This window comes from Ochotona princeps, chromosome 5 (assembly GCF_030435755.1).
Source record: "Ochotona princeps isolate mOchPri1 chromosome 5, mOchPri1.hap1, whole genome shotgun sequence".
NCBI classification, from domain to species: domain Eukaryota; kingdom Metazoa; phylum Chordata; class Mammalia; order Lagomorpha; family Ochotonidae; genus Ochotona; species Ochotona princeps.
The window spans coordinates 106,987,518-107,004,461 of record NC_080836.1 but is presented as its reverse complement, the minus strand read 5'-3'; the positions used below and the strand labels follow the sequence as shown (position 1 = coordinate 107,004,461).

General features: G+C 56.7%; 1 protein-coding gene across 1 annotated transcript in view; it reads right to left on the bottom strand.

Annotated features, from left to right (window-relative positions):
* Window positions 1-7,046, bottom strand: part of TRAF3IP1 (TRAF3 interacting protein 1) — a 37,566-nt gene extending 30,520 nt beyond the window's left edge. Inside the window, exons 1-5 of the mRNA XM_058664308.1 lie at window positions 6,806-7,046; window positions 4,792-4,860; window positions 4,317-4,478; window positions 676-819; window positions 344-592 (exon numbers count right to left, since the gene is read on the bottom strand). Of these exons, the coding sequence (XP_058520291.1) occupies window positions 344-592; window positions 676-819; window positions 4,317-4,478; window positions 4,792-4,860; window positions 6,806-6,928 (747 nt within the window). The 5' untranslated portion in view covers window positions 6,929-7,046. The remainder of the gene's footprint in view (window positions 1-343; window positions 593-675; window positions 820-4,316; window positions 4,479-4,791; window positions 4,861-6,805) is intronic.
* Window positions 7,047-16,944: the final 9,898 nt, after the last annotated feature.

Sequence of the window (16,944 nt, the reverse complement as noted above, 5' to 3'; positions counted from 1 at the left end):
CTCTGTCTCTCCTTCTCTCTGTATATCTGACTTCGCAATAAAAATAAATAAATCTTTAAAAAAATACATTTCCTTGGGGATGGACACTTCTGAAATTATCTTTTAACTGCATTTTTCCACGGCCCAAGTTTGTCAAGGAGCTTCCATTCTCACATGAATCCTCGTGTGTATAAAGTGAAGTCAAAGGTCGACCGACAAGTGCCGCCAGCAAGACACAGGCTGGCAAGACACGAGCAGCTGTGCCTGTCCAGGGGCGGCTGGCACCGGCAGCCTGGCACCGGCAGCCTGGCGCTGGCGAGCCCCCAGAGCGCTCGGAAAGTACAGCCTCGTTCCCACGACTCACCTTCCTGTCTGCCTTCTCCCGCTCGGGGCCCCTGGAGTGCTCCCCGCTCCTCAGCCTCCGCCTGTCCTTCCCTCTGTCTCGCAGCCTCTCCTCTCTGCCCGCCTCGCCCCTGCGCTCCTCTCTGTCCCTCTCCCTGTCCGCCTTGGCCCTGTGCTTGTCCCGCTCCGAGTCCCGGGGGCCATCTCCGTCCTCCTCCTTGCCCCTCGGCTTGCTCTCTTCTCTCTGCTTTCCGTCTCGGCTTCTTCTGTCCTAGGAAAGAACATGTACCGTCACTAGGAGAGCCTGAGCTGATGCCAAGAAGATGGCTTCATTTCCAAGCCTAGACAACTCACCTCTTTCTCCTTACGACTCTGGGGCTCCTCCTCTCTCATGTTCTTGTTGTCCGGCTCCTGAGACCTGGAGGCCAGCGAGGCCCGGCCCTTCACGTCCCCCTTCTCGCCAGCCAGGACTCTCTTCACGGCTTCCTCGCTGGAGAGCTGCTCGCCCACGTGCGGGAGGACAAAGCGGACAGCGCATACACATCAGACAGCACACTGACCACGCTTCTGCCCCGCCACACGGCCAGAAAACGGACTTCCACAGGCAGCACAGCGCCTCGCAGTCCAACGGCAGAGCCCGCCGCAGGTTTAACTACAGGAGGGGAAAGCTGACCGAGTCCACAGCGGCCTCACCTGCTACTGCAACAGAGCCCGAGACAGACAAAACAGAGCGGCTAGAGCGCACAGGAGCAGGGAAGCCACCAGACACAAGACAGCTCTCCGTGTTCCTGCCGCTCCTCCTCAGGCCTCCAGCCAAAAGAAGGGAAATGGTCTCAGAGAAGCGGAAGTGTATGCACGTCAGAACATACAGTGCATTATCACAGGAACTAAAACATGGAAGCCATCATGTGTCCAAGAGAATGCGCGAGAAAAAGGTGCTGTGAGGCCGGTGTCGGGGGCCCCAAACCATGCAGGCCCTGGATCGCGACCGGCTGCTCCACTTCTGATCCGCTGGAACGCATATGGACCAGGGAAGGACTACGAGCAGGAGCTCCCTGCAGTGAGCAAGCTGCTGCCTCCCGAATTCAGACGAGCCCAGGTCAGGCCGGTGAGCCAGGGATGGAGGGCCCCAGCCCCTCTGTCAATCTGCCTCTTGGACAAAATTAAATAAACCCTTAAAAAGTTCAAATAAATAGATTTTAAAAATACAGTACATACGTGCAAATGCCACACTGTGGTAAACACACAGACCAGCACACATACCGTGTACACACATCAGCAGTGTGCAGAGACACCAGCACACACAGCGTGCACACACACACCATGTACACACATCAGCAGTGTGCAGACACACCAGCACACACAGCGTGCACACACACATGTACACATACCATGTACACACATCAGCAATGTGCAGACACACCAGCACACACACACCAGCACACACAGCGTGCACACACTCTCACACGGTGAGTACACATACACACCAGTACACACAGTGTGCACAAACATTCCAGTACACAGTGTACACACACACCAGCACACAGTGTGCACACACACACAACGAACACAAACTGACACATCAACAGTGTGCACACAGACACACCACTGCACACACTGTGCCCACACACTGACACACCACCGCACACACTGTGCCCACACACACCACTGACATACCACTCCAAAGTTGAGAATGCCACATTCGGAAAAAGAATGCACCTGGCTCTTGCTACAACGGCACACACTCAAGGACATTATACTATGACAGTCAAGTCCACGTTAAAGGACAAAATCTACGATCCCAGAGTCCCAAGATTAGTCACATTCATAGACAGAAACAGGATGTGGGTGCCCGGCGCTGGTGGGGTTGGGGGTCGAACTCGGGCGTCGAGGAGCCTGGGCAATGCTGGAGCTGGCAGCACGCACGCCTGCGACCCAAGTACTGCACTCCCCACTTCACAGCATCTGGACTCAACACAGCTGGGGGCCTCACTCTGAACACGGCTTCATCCAAACGGCTGCACTCAGTCCCATCTCTGCCCCACTGAGCCTCCTGTTCGCATGCACCAGGGAGGCAGCGGCTCAAGCCCCGGGCTGCGGCCACTCCCGTGGAGACCTGGACTGGCCAAGCCTGCAGCCATCTGGGGTAGGAATGTTCTCTGTCTCTGTAATTCTTTCTAAATAAATAAGAGAGACAGATCTGCTTTTCAGGAAGAGAAGCAACACGGAAGCCACCAGGCAATGGGGAGCACGGCCAGTGTCTGAGCAGCATCCACGTCCGAGTCCTCACGCCTGCCGGTGGACCTGGGCCAGAGCCAGGCATTCCTGAGGTTCCAAGTTGATGGCCTGCCTCCCCACGGCTGCCACACAGGAGAAGGAGCACGGTCCTGAGCTGACCTCCTGCAGCGCCAAGGCTACCAGGGCCCGGGCTGACCCGCCCAGAGGCACAAGGCCTGGCACCCAGCGCTCCGGCCCAGAGAGTCCTACCAGGGCCCGGGCTGACCCCCTCAAAGGCACAAGGCCTGGCACCCAGCGCTCCGGCCCAGAGAGTCCTACCAGGGCCCGGGCTGACCCGCCCAGAGGCACAAGGCCTGGCACCCAGCGTTCCGGCCCAGAGTCCTACCAGGGCCCGGGCTGACCCGCCCAGAGGCCCGAGGCCTGGCAATCATGCGTGAACCCTCTGAGGTGACCACTAGAACGGGAGCAGATCCTGGGGGCTACAAACAGGAAAGGATAGGCCTCCCATGCGCCCTGAGGAAGAGCAGATGCAGGCATGCAGCCCCAGCCACAGCCCAAAAGCAGAGGGCCCGGGGGTGACCAGTAACACGGAGGGCTGCAGACCTGTGCTGACATACCCCTGCTTATTCTGTGACAAGAAAGGCGAGGTCAGGTTCAAAGCCCAGCATCAACAGCTGCCACTACACACCTTCCCACCAGGTGTCACCATCCCAGAACCTGTGTCCAGCACGTCCTCCTGTGCCTGGGACACACCTGAGCCCTGCCCTGCACCTCCTGTACCTGGGACACACCTGAGCCCTGCCCTGCACCTCCTGTACCTGGACACACCTGAGCCCTGCCCTGCACCTCCTGTACCTGGACACACCTGAGCCCTGCCCTGCACCTCCTGTACCTGGGACACACCTGAGCCCTGCCCTGCACCTCCTGTACCTGGACACACCAAGCCCTGCCCTGCACCTCCTGTACCTGGACACACCTGAGCCCTGCCCTGCACCTCCTGTACCTGGGACACACCAAGCCCTGCCCTGCACCTCCTGTGCCTGGACACACCTGAGCCCTGCCCTGCACCTCCTGTACCTGGGACACCTGAGCCCTGCCCTGCACTTCCTGTGCCTGGGACACACCTGAGCCCTGCCCTGCACCTCCTGTACCGGGGACACACCTGAGCCCTGCCCTGCACCTCCTGTGCCTGGGACACACCTGAGCCCTGCCCTGCACCTCCTGTACCTGGACACACCAAGCCCTGCCCTGCACCTCCTGTACCTGGACACACCTGAGCCCTGCCCTGCACCTCCTGTACCTGGGACACACCAAGCCCTGCCCTGCACCTCCTGTGCCTGGACACACCTGAGCCCTGCCCTGCACCTCCTGTACCTGGGACACCTGAGCCCTGCCCTGCACCTCCTGTACCTGGGACACACCTGAGCCCTGCCCTGCACCTCCTGTACCGGGGACACACCTGAGCCCTGCCCTGCACCTCCTGTGCCTGGGACACACCTGAGCCCTGCCCTGCACCTCCTGTACCTGGACACACCAAGCCCTGCCCTGCACCTCCTGTACCTGGACACACCAAGCCCTGCCCTGCACCTCCTGTACCTGGACACACCAAGCCCTGCCCTGCACCTCCTGTACCTGGACACACCAAGCCCTGCCCTGCACCTCCTGTACCTGGACACACCAAGCCCTGCCCTGCACCTCCTGTACCTGGACACACCAAGCCCTGCCCTGCACCTCCTGAGTCTAGGAGCTCACCTTACCTTGCTGAGGCAGCACTTCCCGATCGCCTGAAGCAGCTCATTGGTTCTCTCAGGCTCATGCCCGGCCACGATCCGGGCTGGCTTCACCAACAACGGTTCTCCAGAAACCATCACAACCACATCTATGGCCTTCTGCAGGAAGCTAATTTTGGCATCTTTATCCTGCAATGTTATGTTTAAAACACGGATATGAAAACACTTCCAAGAGCCTGCATTATACCACTGCATTCAATGCAAATGAGACAGCCCCTCTGTCCCCAAAAGGCTATTGTGAAGTCACAAATTTAGAAAAACTGACGTCAGAACGAAGCAGTCCATCGATTTACTTAGAGGGCTTACATCAACCTTTGAAAGAATAAACTCCATCCTTCAGTGGGTAAAAGCAGCGTGCCTCACACTATCACAAACAGAAGGCAACGCACCAGGGTGCACTGCGCTGGCGGGGCAGGCAGGAGGCGCCCTCTCCCAGACCCACCTTAACATTGTCAGACTTCAACTCGGCGTCCGTGTAGAGGCCCTTCATAAAACCAGTCACTCTGATCACCTGCAAAAGACAAAGAGGCCATCAAAAGCTGTCCTGGGACAGCCCTCACCAGCCAACCGCTGGGCACCACACTCAGAGACCTGCTCCACCTCACAGGCCAACCCCTCCTGTCCCTCAGGGGACAGAGACCACAGCATCAAGCAGCACAGGCACCCAGTCCCCAGGGAAGACTGAACTGAGACCAGGGGAGCTGGAGGACGGGCCAGGGGACATTGGCTTGACCCTGAGGCACAACACTTTCAAGTCAATCGAATGGGTAGCTACCACAAGCTTTTGTTTCTAGTGAAACCAGAGAAGACCAGGCAGCACGGGGGCCAGGCAGCAGGACATATGTGTCCACTGCGCATGTCCCAGGCCCGCTGTGATCATACCGCAAGGACGACACAATGCTACACCAGTGCCAGCCTCCTTCTCAGCACCAGGCTCCTACAACTTGAGTTGTATCATCAGCTATCAACAAAGGTAGCTTCAGGCCACACCAAGGTGCCTCAGAGCTGGGCAGCCGCCTGTTGCAGCGAAGGCAGAGCGGCTGCGCACACCTCCCCTGCCCTGCACGGCGTCCCTGCTGAGGCTCTTCAGCGCCCACACCCGGCCCCGCTATGGTGGCAGCACCCGCACCAGGCCCGGGGACAGCACTCCGGGCACAGAGGGAGCCAGGGCACACCCTGGCCTTTGGGCGTGCGCATCGCCTTCACCATGTGGGCAGCCACCCATCCTCACAGCAGCAGAAACTCCAGAAATACGTCGGAACAAGTTTGTGGGACAGAAGGAGCCCCTAACACATCCACACAGCCTGTTTCCTTGGGTGCAGGTGGTGTAGCCCACCGACCCACACCCATGGCACACACACACACACACACACACAGCTGGTCCCTTCCCCAAACACTGTCTTCACTGGGTGTAAGTGCCCACTAGCCGAGGGGCTTTGTGGTGCAGGGCAACTCAGGAGTTTTCCAAGAGGGTTTGAAACACACGGTAATGTGGCACAAGCTAAGAGGGCAGGAGGGATCAAAAAGTTTGTGTAGGGAAAAGGGGACTGGCCTGAGGAGCAGAGCCTGGGCAGCTGATGTGCCCCAGGCACCGCCTGTACACCAAACCTGCGCCCTAATCCCAGAGAACATGACAGCTCCCAGGAGTCCAGGTGCCCAGGGAAACGGTCTGCGGCCACGCCCAGCAGCTGCCAGGAATCCCTCCCCACTGCAGGTCTGCAGGGCAAGCCAGCTGCGTCCTCGGGCAGGGGGCGGCCACACAGACAGTCCACACTCAGCTCCCCAGCAACCACCCACCAAGCAGCCAACACAGTGTCCAAGGGGCAAGGACGGGGACCCGCACATCACCCCCCCAGGCCCAGGGCCTAGAGGGCGCCTTCCATGTGCCCCACGAGGCAGGGAAGGCCAGGGGAGAACGGGGAGTCCGGGGGAGGCCAGGGAAGGTCAGGGGCCCAGAGGAGCCCAGGGGAGCCCAGAAAGGCCAGGGGAGCGCAGGGGAGGCCAGGGAGGCCAGGGGAGCCCAGGGGAGCCCAGGAGAGCGCAGGGGAGTGCAGGGGAGCCCAGAAAGGCCAGGGGAGCGCAGGGGAGGCCAGGGAGGCCAGGGGAGTTCAGGGGAGGCCAGAGGCCAGGGGAGCCCAGGAGAGCGCAGGGGAGCGCAGGGGAGCCCAGGGGAGCCCAGAAAGGCCAGGGGAGAGCAGGGGAGGCCAGGGAGGCCAGGGAGGCCAGGGGAGTTCAGGGGAGGCCAGGGGAGCCCAGGGGAGCCCAGGAGAGTACAGGGGAGGCGCCATCCCGCGGGCAGCTGCGCTCTCCAGACAGCCGGGTGTCCAGGCAGGCGCGGGGCTCACTCGGGGGCCGGACGGGCAGCCGGGAGCGCAGAGGGCGGAGGGCGAGTGCTCGAGGCCGGACCCAGGCCGCTGGTCCCGCCCCGCGGCCAACCCCGGCCGCTCAGCACCCACCTCGGTGATGATGTCGTGCAGGTAGCGGAACGGGGGCTTGGTGAGCAGCTTCTCCGTCAGCGGCGGTCTGCGGATAACCTTCCCCAACGCCTCCTGCGTCCGCCGCACCACCGCGGCGTTCATGGCGGCGCCCGGCCGCCCGCGCCCCTCAGGCGGCCCGGCCGAGCCTCAGCCCGGCGCCCTGGCCCCGCCGGCCCCGCCGCCCGGTCCCGCCGCGACGCGCCGCTCCGGCTCCCATCCCACAGTGCACCGGAGCCCCTCACGGCGCCTGCGCAGCGGCCTCGGGGCGCCCGGTCGCTAGGGCGGCGCGGCCTTGGCAACGAGCGCGCCCCGCCCACCGCCGCAGCCCTCCGCACGGCGCCTGCGCGGCGACCACGGGACGCCCGGTCGCTAGGGCGGTGCGGCCTTGGCAACGAGCGCGCCCCGCCCACCGCCGCAGCCCTCCGCACGGCGCCTGCGCGGCAGCCACGGGGGAAGAAAGATCTTCCATCTGTTTAGATTACCGACCATCCATCCGTGAAACAGGTACAAACAGGCCTTTATTAAGCAGACCGTGCGTGGGCCTTCCCCGCGCAGCAGAGGCATGAACAGGAGAGGAGGGAACCACAAGAGGGAAAAACAAGCTGGGTAGTGGACACAGAGGTTGTATACCCCATCTGCCGCGGTGCTGGCGTTGGCCCTGCTCGGGCCAAATGGGGCAAGGAATGTCGGCCTTTGTCCATTACTGGCCCATTCGTGGCCTTGGCTGCCTTCGCAACGGGCCAGGTATCTGGCCGAGGTCGCTGTGGCGTCCACCCACTTCCTGTACCCTTGGTAACCATCGCCAGTCACTGGTTCACGACGGCTGGAGCTGGGTCTTCTAGAACCAAGAGCCTCCTCCAGGCCTCCCACGGGGTGCATCCTCTGCCGTTTTCCCAGGCCATTAGCAGGGAGCTAGGTTGAACATGAAGCAACCAGGACCTGAATCCGTATCCATATGGGACACTGGTTCTGCAAGCAGATCATTGCCTTGCTACACCACCCCCACTGTCCCCATTCGTCATTTCCTTTAACGTGTTAAACCCGAGTGGGCGAGGGCCCCTCGACGAACGGAGCCCTCCGGCAGACACGAGACAGGAGACCAAGAGAGGCAATCACGCATGAGGCAAGGTTTATTTCACACGGGCTCGTGGGTGCTCCTGTTTGATCGAGTAAGGAGTCGCGCCGAGCCGCACAAGCTGGGTCTTTTTATAGGATATGGGAAGCAGGAAGCGGGTTACAGAAGCAGATGCATAGTTACAGGGATCCCATTGGCACTTTTAAGTCACACAAGGCTATGATTGGTACAGGAGCTGCCCCTGCTTAAAAGGCAGTTTTCAAGCATGGCTCAGTGTCCGAGAAATAGAAACTTATCTCTTTCTTGGGAAACAGAAACTTGGGAGACTGAAACTCAATTGTCTTAGCTGTTGGAAAGCATCCAACTGCTCCTAGCTCTCTATCTTGCAAGGTCTACTGCCTCTCCTTATCCTACAAGGTCTTCTGCCTGCAGGCATCCTATTGACCCTTTTTCTGCTGGAACTAAATTTGGGCTCTTCAAACGTTTCCATGTGGTGTCACTGGGAAGACGTGACCGTGCTGTATTGTCACCAAAGGTTGAGCTGAGGCCCAGTGCAGCCTCCAGAGCAGGTACGATAGGCACAGGGTTGGGGACCCAGAGTTGGAGGTCTTGCTTGCTATGACAGCAGCTCCAGGTGCCTCGGTTCTCTGTAGGCACACAGCAGCTGCGCCATCACACTAACTGGGGCACTGGAGCCTGGGGGTACCTCAACTCAGCTCCCCTTCCCCTACCCTAAACCTTCCCAGCAGCACCACCCACTCACCCTGCCTCGTCCAGTCTTCAACATCTGTGTGGTTCACATTGCGAAAGTGGGAGAAGAGCCCTGCGCGGAGTGGGCACCATGTCAGGCTCCCTTCCTGTTCCAGGTCTGTCCTAGGATAGGGTAGTTCGGCTCAGATGGGCTTAAATCTCACACAGTGGGACCCAGCGTGATAGCCTAGTGGTTAAGTCCTCACCTTGCATGCACCACGATCCCATGGGAGCGCCAGTTTGTGTCCCAGCTGCTCCACTTCCCTTCTGGCTCCCTGCTTGTGGCCTGGGAAAGCAGTCAAGGACAGCCCAAAACCTTGGAACCCTGCACTCATGTGGGAGTCCTTGAAGAAGATCCAGGCTCCTGGCTTCGGATCAGCTCAGCTCCGTATGTTGTGGCCAGTTGGTGAGTGAACCATGAATGGAAGATCTTTGTCTACTTCTCTGTAAATCTGCCTCTCCAAGAAAAATAAATCTTTAAATAAATAAATAAACATATCATTTGATTGGGTTCTAGCTTGCATAGCTTCTAAATAGAAGTCTTCTGTAATTCTTATTCCTGTTTTATTATGTTTCCACTTACCTTCAAGATTTTATTCTTGGGACCAGTGTGGTGACTCAGCAGACTAACCCTGTATCCCTCAGTGCAGGCAGCCCATGCGGGCACCGGTCACCCCTCAGTGCAGGCAGCCCGTGCGGGCACCGGTCACCCCTCAGTGCAGGCAGCCCGTGCGGGCACCGGTCACCCCTCAGTGCAGGCAGCCCGTGCGGGCACCGGTCACCCCTCAGTGCAGGCAGCCCGTGCGAGCACCGGTCACCCCTCAGTGCAGGCAGCCCGTGCGGGCACCGGTTACCCCTCAGTGCAGGCGTCTCGTGTGGGCACCAGTTTCTTGTCCCAGCTGCTCCACTTCCAATCCAGGTCCCTGCTGAAGCACCTAGGAAAGCGACAGAGGATGACCCAAGTCCTTTGCTCCGGCCAGCAGAGCCAGTAACGTGGACGGGGGAGGGTCTGGGATGAAGCACCGACAGCAGACCAGTGATGGTGGAAGTCTCTGCCAGTCTCTCTTTATTGCGCCTTCACCTCTCCGTATATACTCTTCCTCCCACATCCTCATTTAGCAGGATATTGGGTACAGATGAGTCCAATTAGTCTAGGTGTTTTTAGCCACAAGCCCAGTTCCTGTTCCTGCCCAGGCCAAGGAGCGCTGCCGGGGTCCGTGTGATGGATGTGGAAAAACAGGAAGGTGTGAGAAACATTGCTTCCATTGCAGGCAAGGCCGCGAAGGAACTCCCCGTCGAGCAGGGCTCCGGCGGGACGTTGTTTTGATCACCTGAATGCAGCCCGCTTTCCATTGCCGGACTTCCCCACTGAGTTTTCAGTAATCTGCCTAGGCACTGTCTGCCCCTGCGGAGTTAACAGTTGATGTATGGTATCTGTGCGAGCTTGGAAGTTGATGTTACTGATATTCGCTTCCAGCATAAAGGTTTCTACCTACTGCTGCTACGGCTCCACCATTGCTATGTTAATCAAAGGTGTTCTGTCCTCAGGTGGCGGGGACTTGTTTACAGCCTTTCCTCTCCCATTGACGATATGCTAATCAAGGGTGCTAACTTCCCAGGTGCCGGGGAAACCCATTCTTTCTCTCTTTGATCTTTTGGGTCCTGCCTCCCGGACACATTCCTCCCTTAGCTGATTCAAGAGGTATGTGTTACTGGTTGAGCTTTCCTTAGGCGAGACAAACGGCAGAATTATCTTTAGCAACACCCATTTGATCATGACGTAAAAAGTCTGAGCCAGAGTTTGACTGACTGTATAAATAAAGCGGACGGCTTTATTGCATAGTCCACTATCATCATGGAATCCTAGTGGTCCGTCTCTTTCTTTCTGCGCCTCATCCACGCACCCTTCCCGAGTTCCGAAACCCAGGCTGGAGCTGGACTCCGGCAGAGCGCTAATCAACTCCTAGGCCCACAGTAGTCCTTGGGGCCTGACAACCATGTGGGAGACCTGGAAGAAGCTCCTGGCTCCTGGCTGTGGACCAGCCCAGATCTGGTCATTGTGGCTATTTGGGGAGTGAAACAGTGGATGGAAGAATCTCTCCATATAAAAATCTATATTTCAAATAAAAATGTTTATAAGATTTTATTCTTTTCACAGGTTTGTCAAACATTCCCCATCATGTGAAGATTTTTTTCCTAAAATTTATGTCATCATTTACATATATTATTATTTACATACATACAATTTGGACAATTTTTTGCCAGTTTTGTTAGCAACTGCCAAAGTTGGAACAGGACACAACCTGTTAACACTTCCTAAACAATCTGAAAACACTTCCTGCTGCAATCTTCCGTTTTCACGTGATGCTCCCTTCTCAGCCCCAAGCAACCTGTAGGTTTCTCACATAATTTTATATTTTCCAGAATGTCATGTAAGTGGAATCATAAGTTGTATATTATTTTTAAAATTTTGCTCCTTGGGCCCAGCATGATAGCCTAATGACTGAAATCCTCGCCTTGCAAATTCCAGGATCCCATATGGGCACCAGTTCTAATCCTGGCAGCCCCGTTTTCCATCCAGCTCCCTGCCTGTGGCCTGGGAAACCAGTCGAGGATGGCCCAAAGCCTTGGACCCTGCACCCATGTGGGAGACCCGGAGGAGGCTCCTGGCTCCTGGCTTCAGACCAAATCAGCTCTGGCTGTTGTGGCCACTTTGGGAGTCAATCAGTGATCACAAGATCTTCCTCTGTGTCTCTCCTCCTCTCTACATAGCTGCCTTTTGAATAAAAATAAATAAATCTTTTTGAAAACTATTCCTTTTCCTTTACTGGCTTTTAGTCTCCTCTGTGTTGTGCCATACACTCACGAGTCATTCCGTTTTGTGACTGAATTGTCTTTCATAGCGCTTTGATTATCCATTAGACAGTTGGTGCACATTTAATTGAAAAAGGTTACTATGACTATTCATTGTAAGTCTTGTACCAACATAAATTTTCGTTTCCCTTGAACCAGGATTTCTGGGTTATAGGGTAAGAATATGTTTCACTTCGCATCGTTTTTTTAAAATCTAGTTACTTGCGAGACGGTTTCTGTTAGTTATTTAAAAAGATTTGGAGAGTTCTAGTTCATACAATATTACGATATTATCCCGATATTGTTACGCGCAGCTAATTCCCACAACTTGGTTCTTTACCGTGAGCTGAAACACACCAGACGCAACAAGGTATATCTTAGGAGGTTTATTCCAACAGGGCAGGAACGGGTAGAGGTGGTGAAAGTTCGGAGGAGAAAAAGGGAAGGGGAGAGAGAGAGAGAAGAGCAGGGTAAGAGAGGGAGGGATAAGAGCCGGGAAAGAGAGAGAGCCGCACCTGGGGGAGCCTTTTGTCGGCCAGGTATAGGGGGTGGGGATTGGGGAGGGATTGAGGGCAGGCCCCCAGGGGATTGGTGCCTGCAGGTGAATGCCTGGGGATGATTGGCAAGTGGGCGGGGTTGGGGAAGGGGCTGGAAGATTGGGAGGTGGGATTCAGGTGGAAAGCCAGGTTACATCCGATTGGTGGATAGCTAGGCCGGCGCGAACTTCATGAGCTGTGAGGAAGAAGGAATGGTGCCGGGTCCAGGGAGGGATATTGGAATAACTCCTTACAGTTTCCATCTACATTCACCACCCAGATGCCCGGAAGAGCTGCAGCAGGGGTGGATGGCAGGGAGCCAGGTACCCAAGTCCTCAAAGGTCCGTGCTACCAGAAAGCTGAAGTCCAGGGCCAGAGCCAGGAGCCAAACCCACCTGCCGCGCAGGGGTCCTGGGCATTCCGGCCACTCCCTGTTTCCAAAGTGAGCACGCCTTTAGTGCTGACCTCACTGTGTGAAATGTCCAGTTGCAGGGCCAGCACTGAGGCCTAGCAGTGAAGTCGCCTACAATTCTGCCATCTGTCTGTGTGCTGCTGCTCCGCCTCCGGTCCAGCTCCCTGCTAATGGCCTGGGAGAGGGCAAGGCGGCCCTCGTGTTTGAGTCCCTGCACCCTTGTGGGAGACCGGGTGCTCTCTGCCTGCCTCGGGTCTTTGACCTGGTGCAGTGCTGGCTATGGCAGCCACCTGGGGAGTGAAAGAATCGATGCAAGAGCTCGCTCGCTCGCTCTCTCTCTCTCGCTCTCTCTCTCTCTCTGTACCTTTCTCCCTCTCTCTATAACCCTTCTAAAATAAACAAATAAATCTCAAGGTCAAAATGTCCAGTTGTTTGACTTCCCTGCTAACATCTGATTTGTCTACTTCAGACGTTATAGTGAGTGTGTAATGGATTCTTGTGATTTAATTGGCGACCAGTGGTTTTTTTTGGTCATAATTGAAAAGCTATTGGTGCTGTGAGTTTTACACAGACATTTCCGTTCACACACAGTTCTTAACATGAATACCAAAAAGCATAAAGAGCCTTGAGCTGTCAATCTTGAGCTTATCCCAGTGAATTGCCAGCGTTGGATTGAGCATGGCTCTTCCTTAAGCAGGTGTCAAGTGCCAGTGTATCAAACATGAATAAACTTACATAAACCCCGCCAGATAAAATGTAAAATTATAAGCATGGCACACTCAGATTCTCAGCTTTCCACAACACGTTGAGAAAACATCCTGGAGTGCACACGGCTCTGGCAAAAGAGGGACGATGAAAAACCTGGGAGAAGCGACTGAAAATGTGCAAGGCATTCCATGCACAGCTGTGCGCCCAGCCCTTGAAAACCACCCTGTCCGTGTGTGAAGGCTGAAGCTGACCCTCAAGACGGTCAAAGCCTCCTGTCAATTCAATGTCCTGCTGCTTTCAGTTGTTCCAAAAACAGAGAGGAAATTATTCACACTTCACAAATGGAATGAAGTGGGATCTCCCATATTTAAAAATGTTTTTTCTTAGGCAGCCGCCAGGCTCCCTGGCAGGAAGTGGGGGACCGCACCAAGGTGGCGGGGGAGAAGCTGGGGTGTGTGTACGAGCATCCAGAGCCTGGTCACGTTTCTGCCGTATTATCTCAGCGAGGATGGAGGATGCCGCTGTACGCTCAAGAAGTTTGACCCTCTGGGATAGCAGACCTGCTCAGCCTGTCCTGCTCGCTTCTCCCCAGATGACAAGTACTCACACCACTGCGTCAAGACATCAGGAAGCACTTCGAGGTGCTCTGACCCAGCAGCCCCACCCTGTGAAGGGCTCCCCAAGGCTGTGTGTCCTCCGCCTCCCGGACTCCGCGCAAAATAAATCAAATGAAACCAATGCCCCGGTTAAAAAAAAAAAAAAAAATGTTTCTACAGCCACCAACAACTTGGGTTTACAAAGTGGTAAAAAAAAAAAAAGGGGGGGGTAATGGTGTGGCATAGCAAATAAAGTTGCCATCTGCAGTCCCAGCATGCCACATGGGCGCTACTTCATGTCCCGGCTGCTCAACTTCTAACCCAGGTCCCTGCTCACAGCCTAACAAAAGCAGCAGAGAATGGCCCAAGATGTTCCTGGCTTGGCCTGGCCCAGTCCTGACCCTTGCGGCCCCAGGTGGGAGGTGCACCAACAGATGATTTACGTATAAACAAACAGCTCTTTAACAGATTTTCTTACTGACGTGGTATATGACAATACGCGGCCTTGGCTCCCTCGCAGCTGGACTGTCCGTGTTCTGCAGGCCTGGATGAGCCAGCGCGTCTCTTCTCCCTTTGTACCTTCCTGCCCAACAGTGTATCCTTTGCAGCTGCTGTTCCAGGCTTCATTTCCACTTTGCAGGCGCAAGCTTAGCTGGCAGCCTCACCCGGCTCATCTTGGGCTTCCCCATTTCCCCACTGGTGGAACTCACCCTCCTCTTGGGCTTCCTGGTGGCAGGCAGGGCACACACTGGGTGAACGCAGGCCGTAGGCTGTGCCCCTCAAGCTGCTGGGGTGGTCAGCGACCTGGAACATCTTGTCCGTACCTCCTGGATCGTGCCTGTGTCATGCACACATTGGCCAGATCACAGTACTTGTGGGTGCCAGGCATTGAACGGGGAGCCGCACACCTCTGGGCAGGCAGGTAGGACACCGCTCCTTATGCTGCCTGCCCACATCCGGGATCCTGTGAGCTCTGCCTGCTAAGGTGGAGGGGAGGTGAACTAGGGCCAGGGCTCGTCTCCCTGAGGCCTTTCAGCAGCCCTTCTCTCTGTACTTCCCGGGGCAGGGGTCCTGACAGAGTGACCTTGACTGAGAAACCCAAAGGCAGGCATCCCTGGAGAGAGGAAGTCCCCCACAGTCCATGGAAGATCTGCATCTCAGAGGGCCCGGGCTGGCTGACTCCAGCGCTCACCTGCTCCCACACTCACCCGCCCTGGAGCACTGCAGTCTTTGAACCCCACTTAGTCCTCTGGAAACTGCAGTCCCCTCCCCTCATGCCCCAGGGTCGGGGATCTCCATGGGACAGGCCATCGGTGCCATCCAGAATGACAGTAGACACCAAGAACCAGACTTCACCCACCCGTGATCTGCCTCCCAAAAAGGAAGACCAAGCAGTCCATCAGCCCCCACAAGGCAGAACAACACAGTTTCCCAAGTGCCCCCTCCTGCCCAGTCTCCCCTCCCACCCCATAAAAGTTATGCCTCACTCACCATAGAGGACAGTGCTAGTCCCACAGTTCCATCCCTGCCCAGCCTGCCCTCCCCCCACAGGCCCTGCTGGAAGATTTTTTGGAATGGAAGAGGCATAATGAGACAGTGGGCTTCTGCAGCTGTCACAGTCCACAGCACCTGTCCAAAGCTCAGAAATGACAAAAGCCCAAGGTAAGGACCCCGAGCCCCCTGGCCTGCCGGGTGCCAGACGGCACTCCGCCGGGGGACAGGCCTCAGAGCCGTTGCAGCAAAGCAGGAGACGCCGTGCACTCGGGAGCTGTGGGGTCTGCAAGCGGAGGACACTGGCCAGACATCTCTGACTTGTCTGCTGTGGCCCAGCTACAGGTCCAGACTTCGGTGTGAGCCCATCCAGCTGTGAGCCCTGAGGCCAGCCCTGCCCGGGGCCAGCTCACATGGGCTTAGGGGGACTCAGGTCCACCTTGTCCTACCTTTTAACACGTGCCCCCGACCCTGTCCCCACCACCTGCCCCAGAATGCTGTGGCTGGGCAGGCCTGTGGGAGAGCCGTGGCTACTCAGAACGTGGGGGAGGTAGGTGGGGACTTCAGAGTTCCCTGGGTCCAATGACTGCACCAAGGACCCTACAGCCTGGGAGCCCCAGGGAGGCCCTGCGGCCAGCGTGGGCACTGGGATCTCTGAGAAGGTGAGGCCAAGGGTTCCAGCCGCCAAGGCAGAAACCTGGAACCAGGACCTCTCAGAGGTGCGAGTGTGTGACTATATGCACGGCTGTGTTATCTGTGTGTGTGTAAGTACATGTGTGAATCTGCGTGCAGCGTATATTATGTACATGTGGGCATGTGTGTGTAACATGTGATTTTATGTGACGTGGATGTGTAGCGTGTGTGTTTGTGTGTACTTTGTGTATACACATGCAGAGGAGACCCGGAGCCTGTGGACTCCAAGGCCAGGTGGGGGTGGCGGTCGCAGAGCCAACAGCACCCTGCAGGCCTCAGAATCCTGTGAACCTTGGAGGGAAAGGCAGAAGACATGCCCAGGGTCATTCCCCTCCAAGAAGGAGCTGCATGAGGCAGCTGTTGGAAGAAAAGGCTGGCGGGAGAGGATTTTGCAGTGAGCAGCCAAGCCCTGAGTCACTGCAGGACAGTGAGAACACAAAGTGAGCCCCGCTGCTCTCTCCCCGTAAACATCTCCCAAGACAAAGGCCTGGTCTGCGGGAGCCTGGGTGTGGGTCAGGCTGTGCAGGGTGCAGGGGGACAGCCCAGGGCCCAGGAGGGCGGGGGGGGGTGGGGTGAGGCACAGGCACCCACCTCTAGTCCAACCCCAGGGTTGAGATGAACATTTATTTTAGTATAAATGCATTCCAAGCAATACTTGGGGCACGCTTGCGCTGAATGTTTTTTTCTTTAATTTAGGATTAAATGTAACTCAGTGTGCTGCATTTTCAGTCTGAGACTGGCAAGGCAAGCCGTGGCAGAACACACCAGGGCAGCCTGCTGGGAGAGTCACTGTCCCCCCAGTGGACTGTCTGCCTCATCTGCTCCCTGAGAGCGATGCAAAATCAGCCCCCAATCTCTTCAGACCCTCAGTATCTCCCCCATCACCGAATCTTCATTTCTGTCTTATCCTCACTGTGGGGGGGAGGAGAGGCACAGAGGGCCGATGGTACCACTGTTGGGTCGGATGGCATGGGTGTGTGATGAGCACTGCTCCTTGGTTAGCA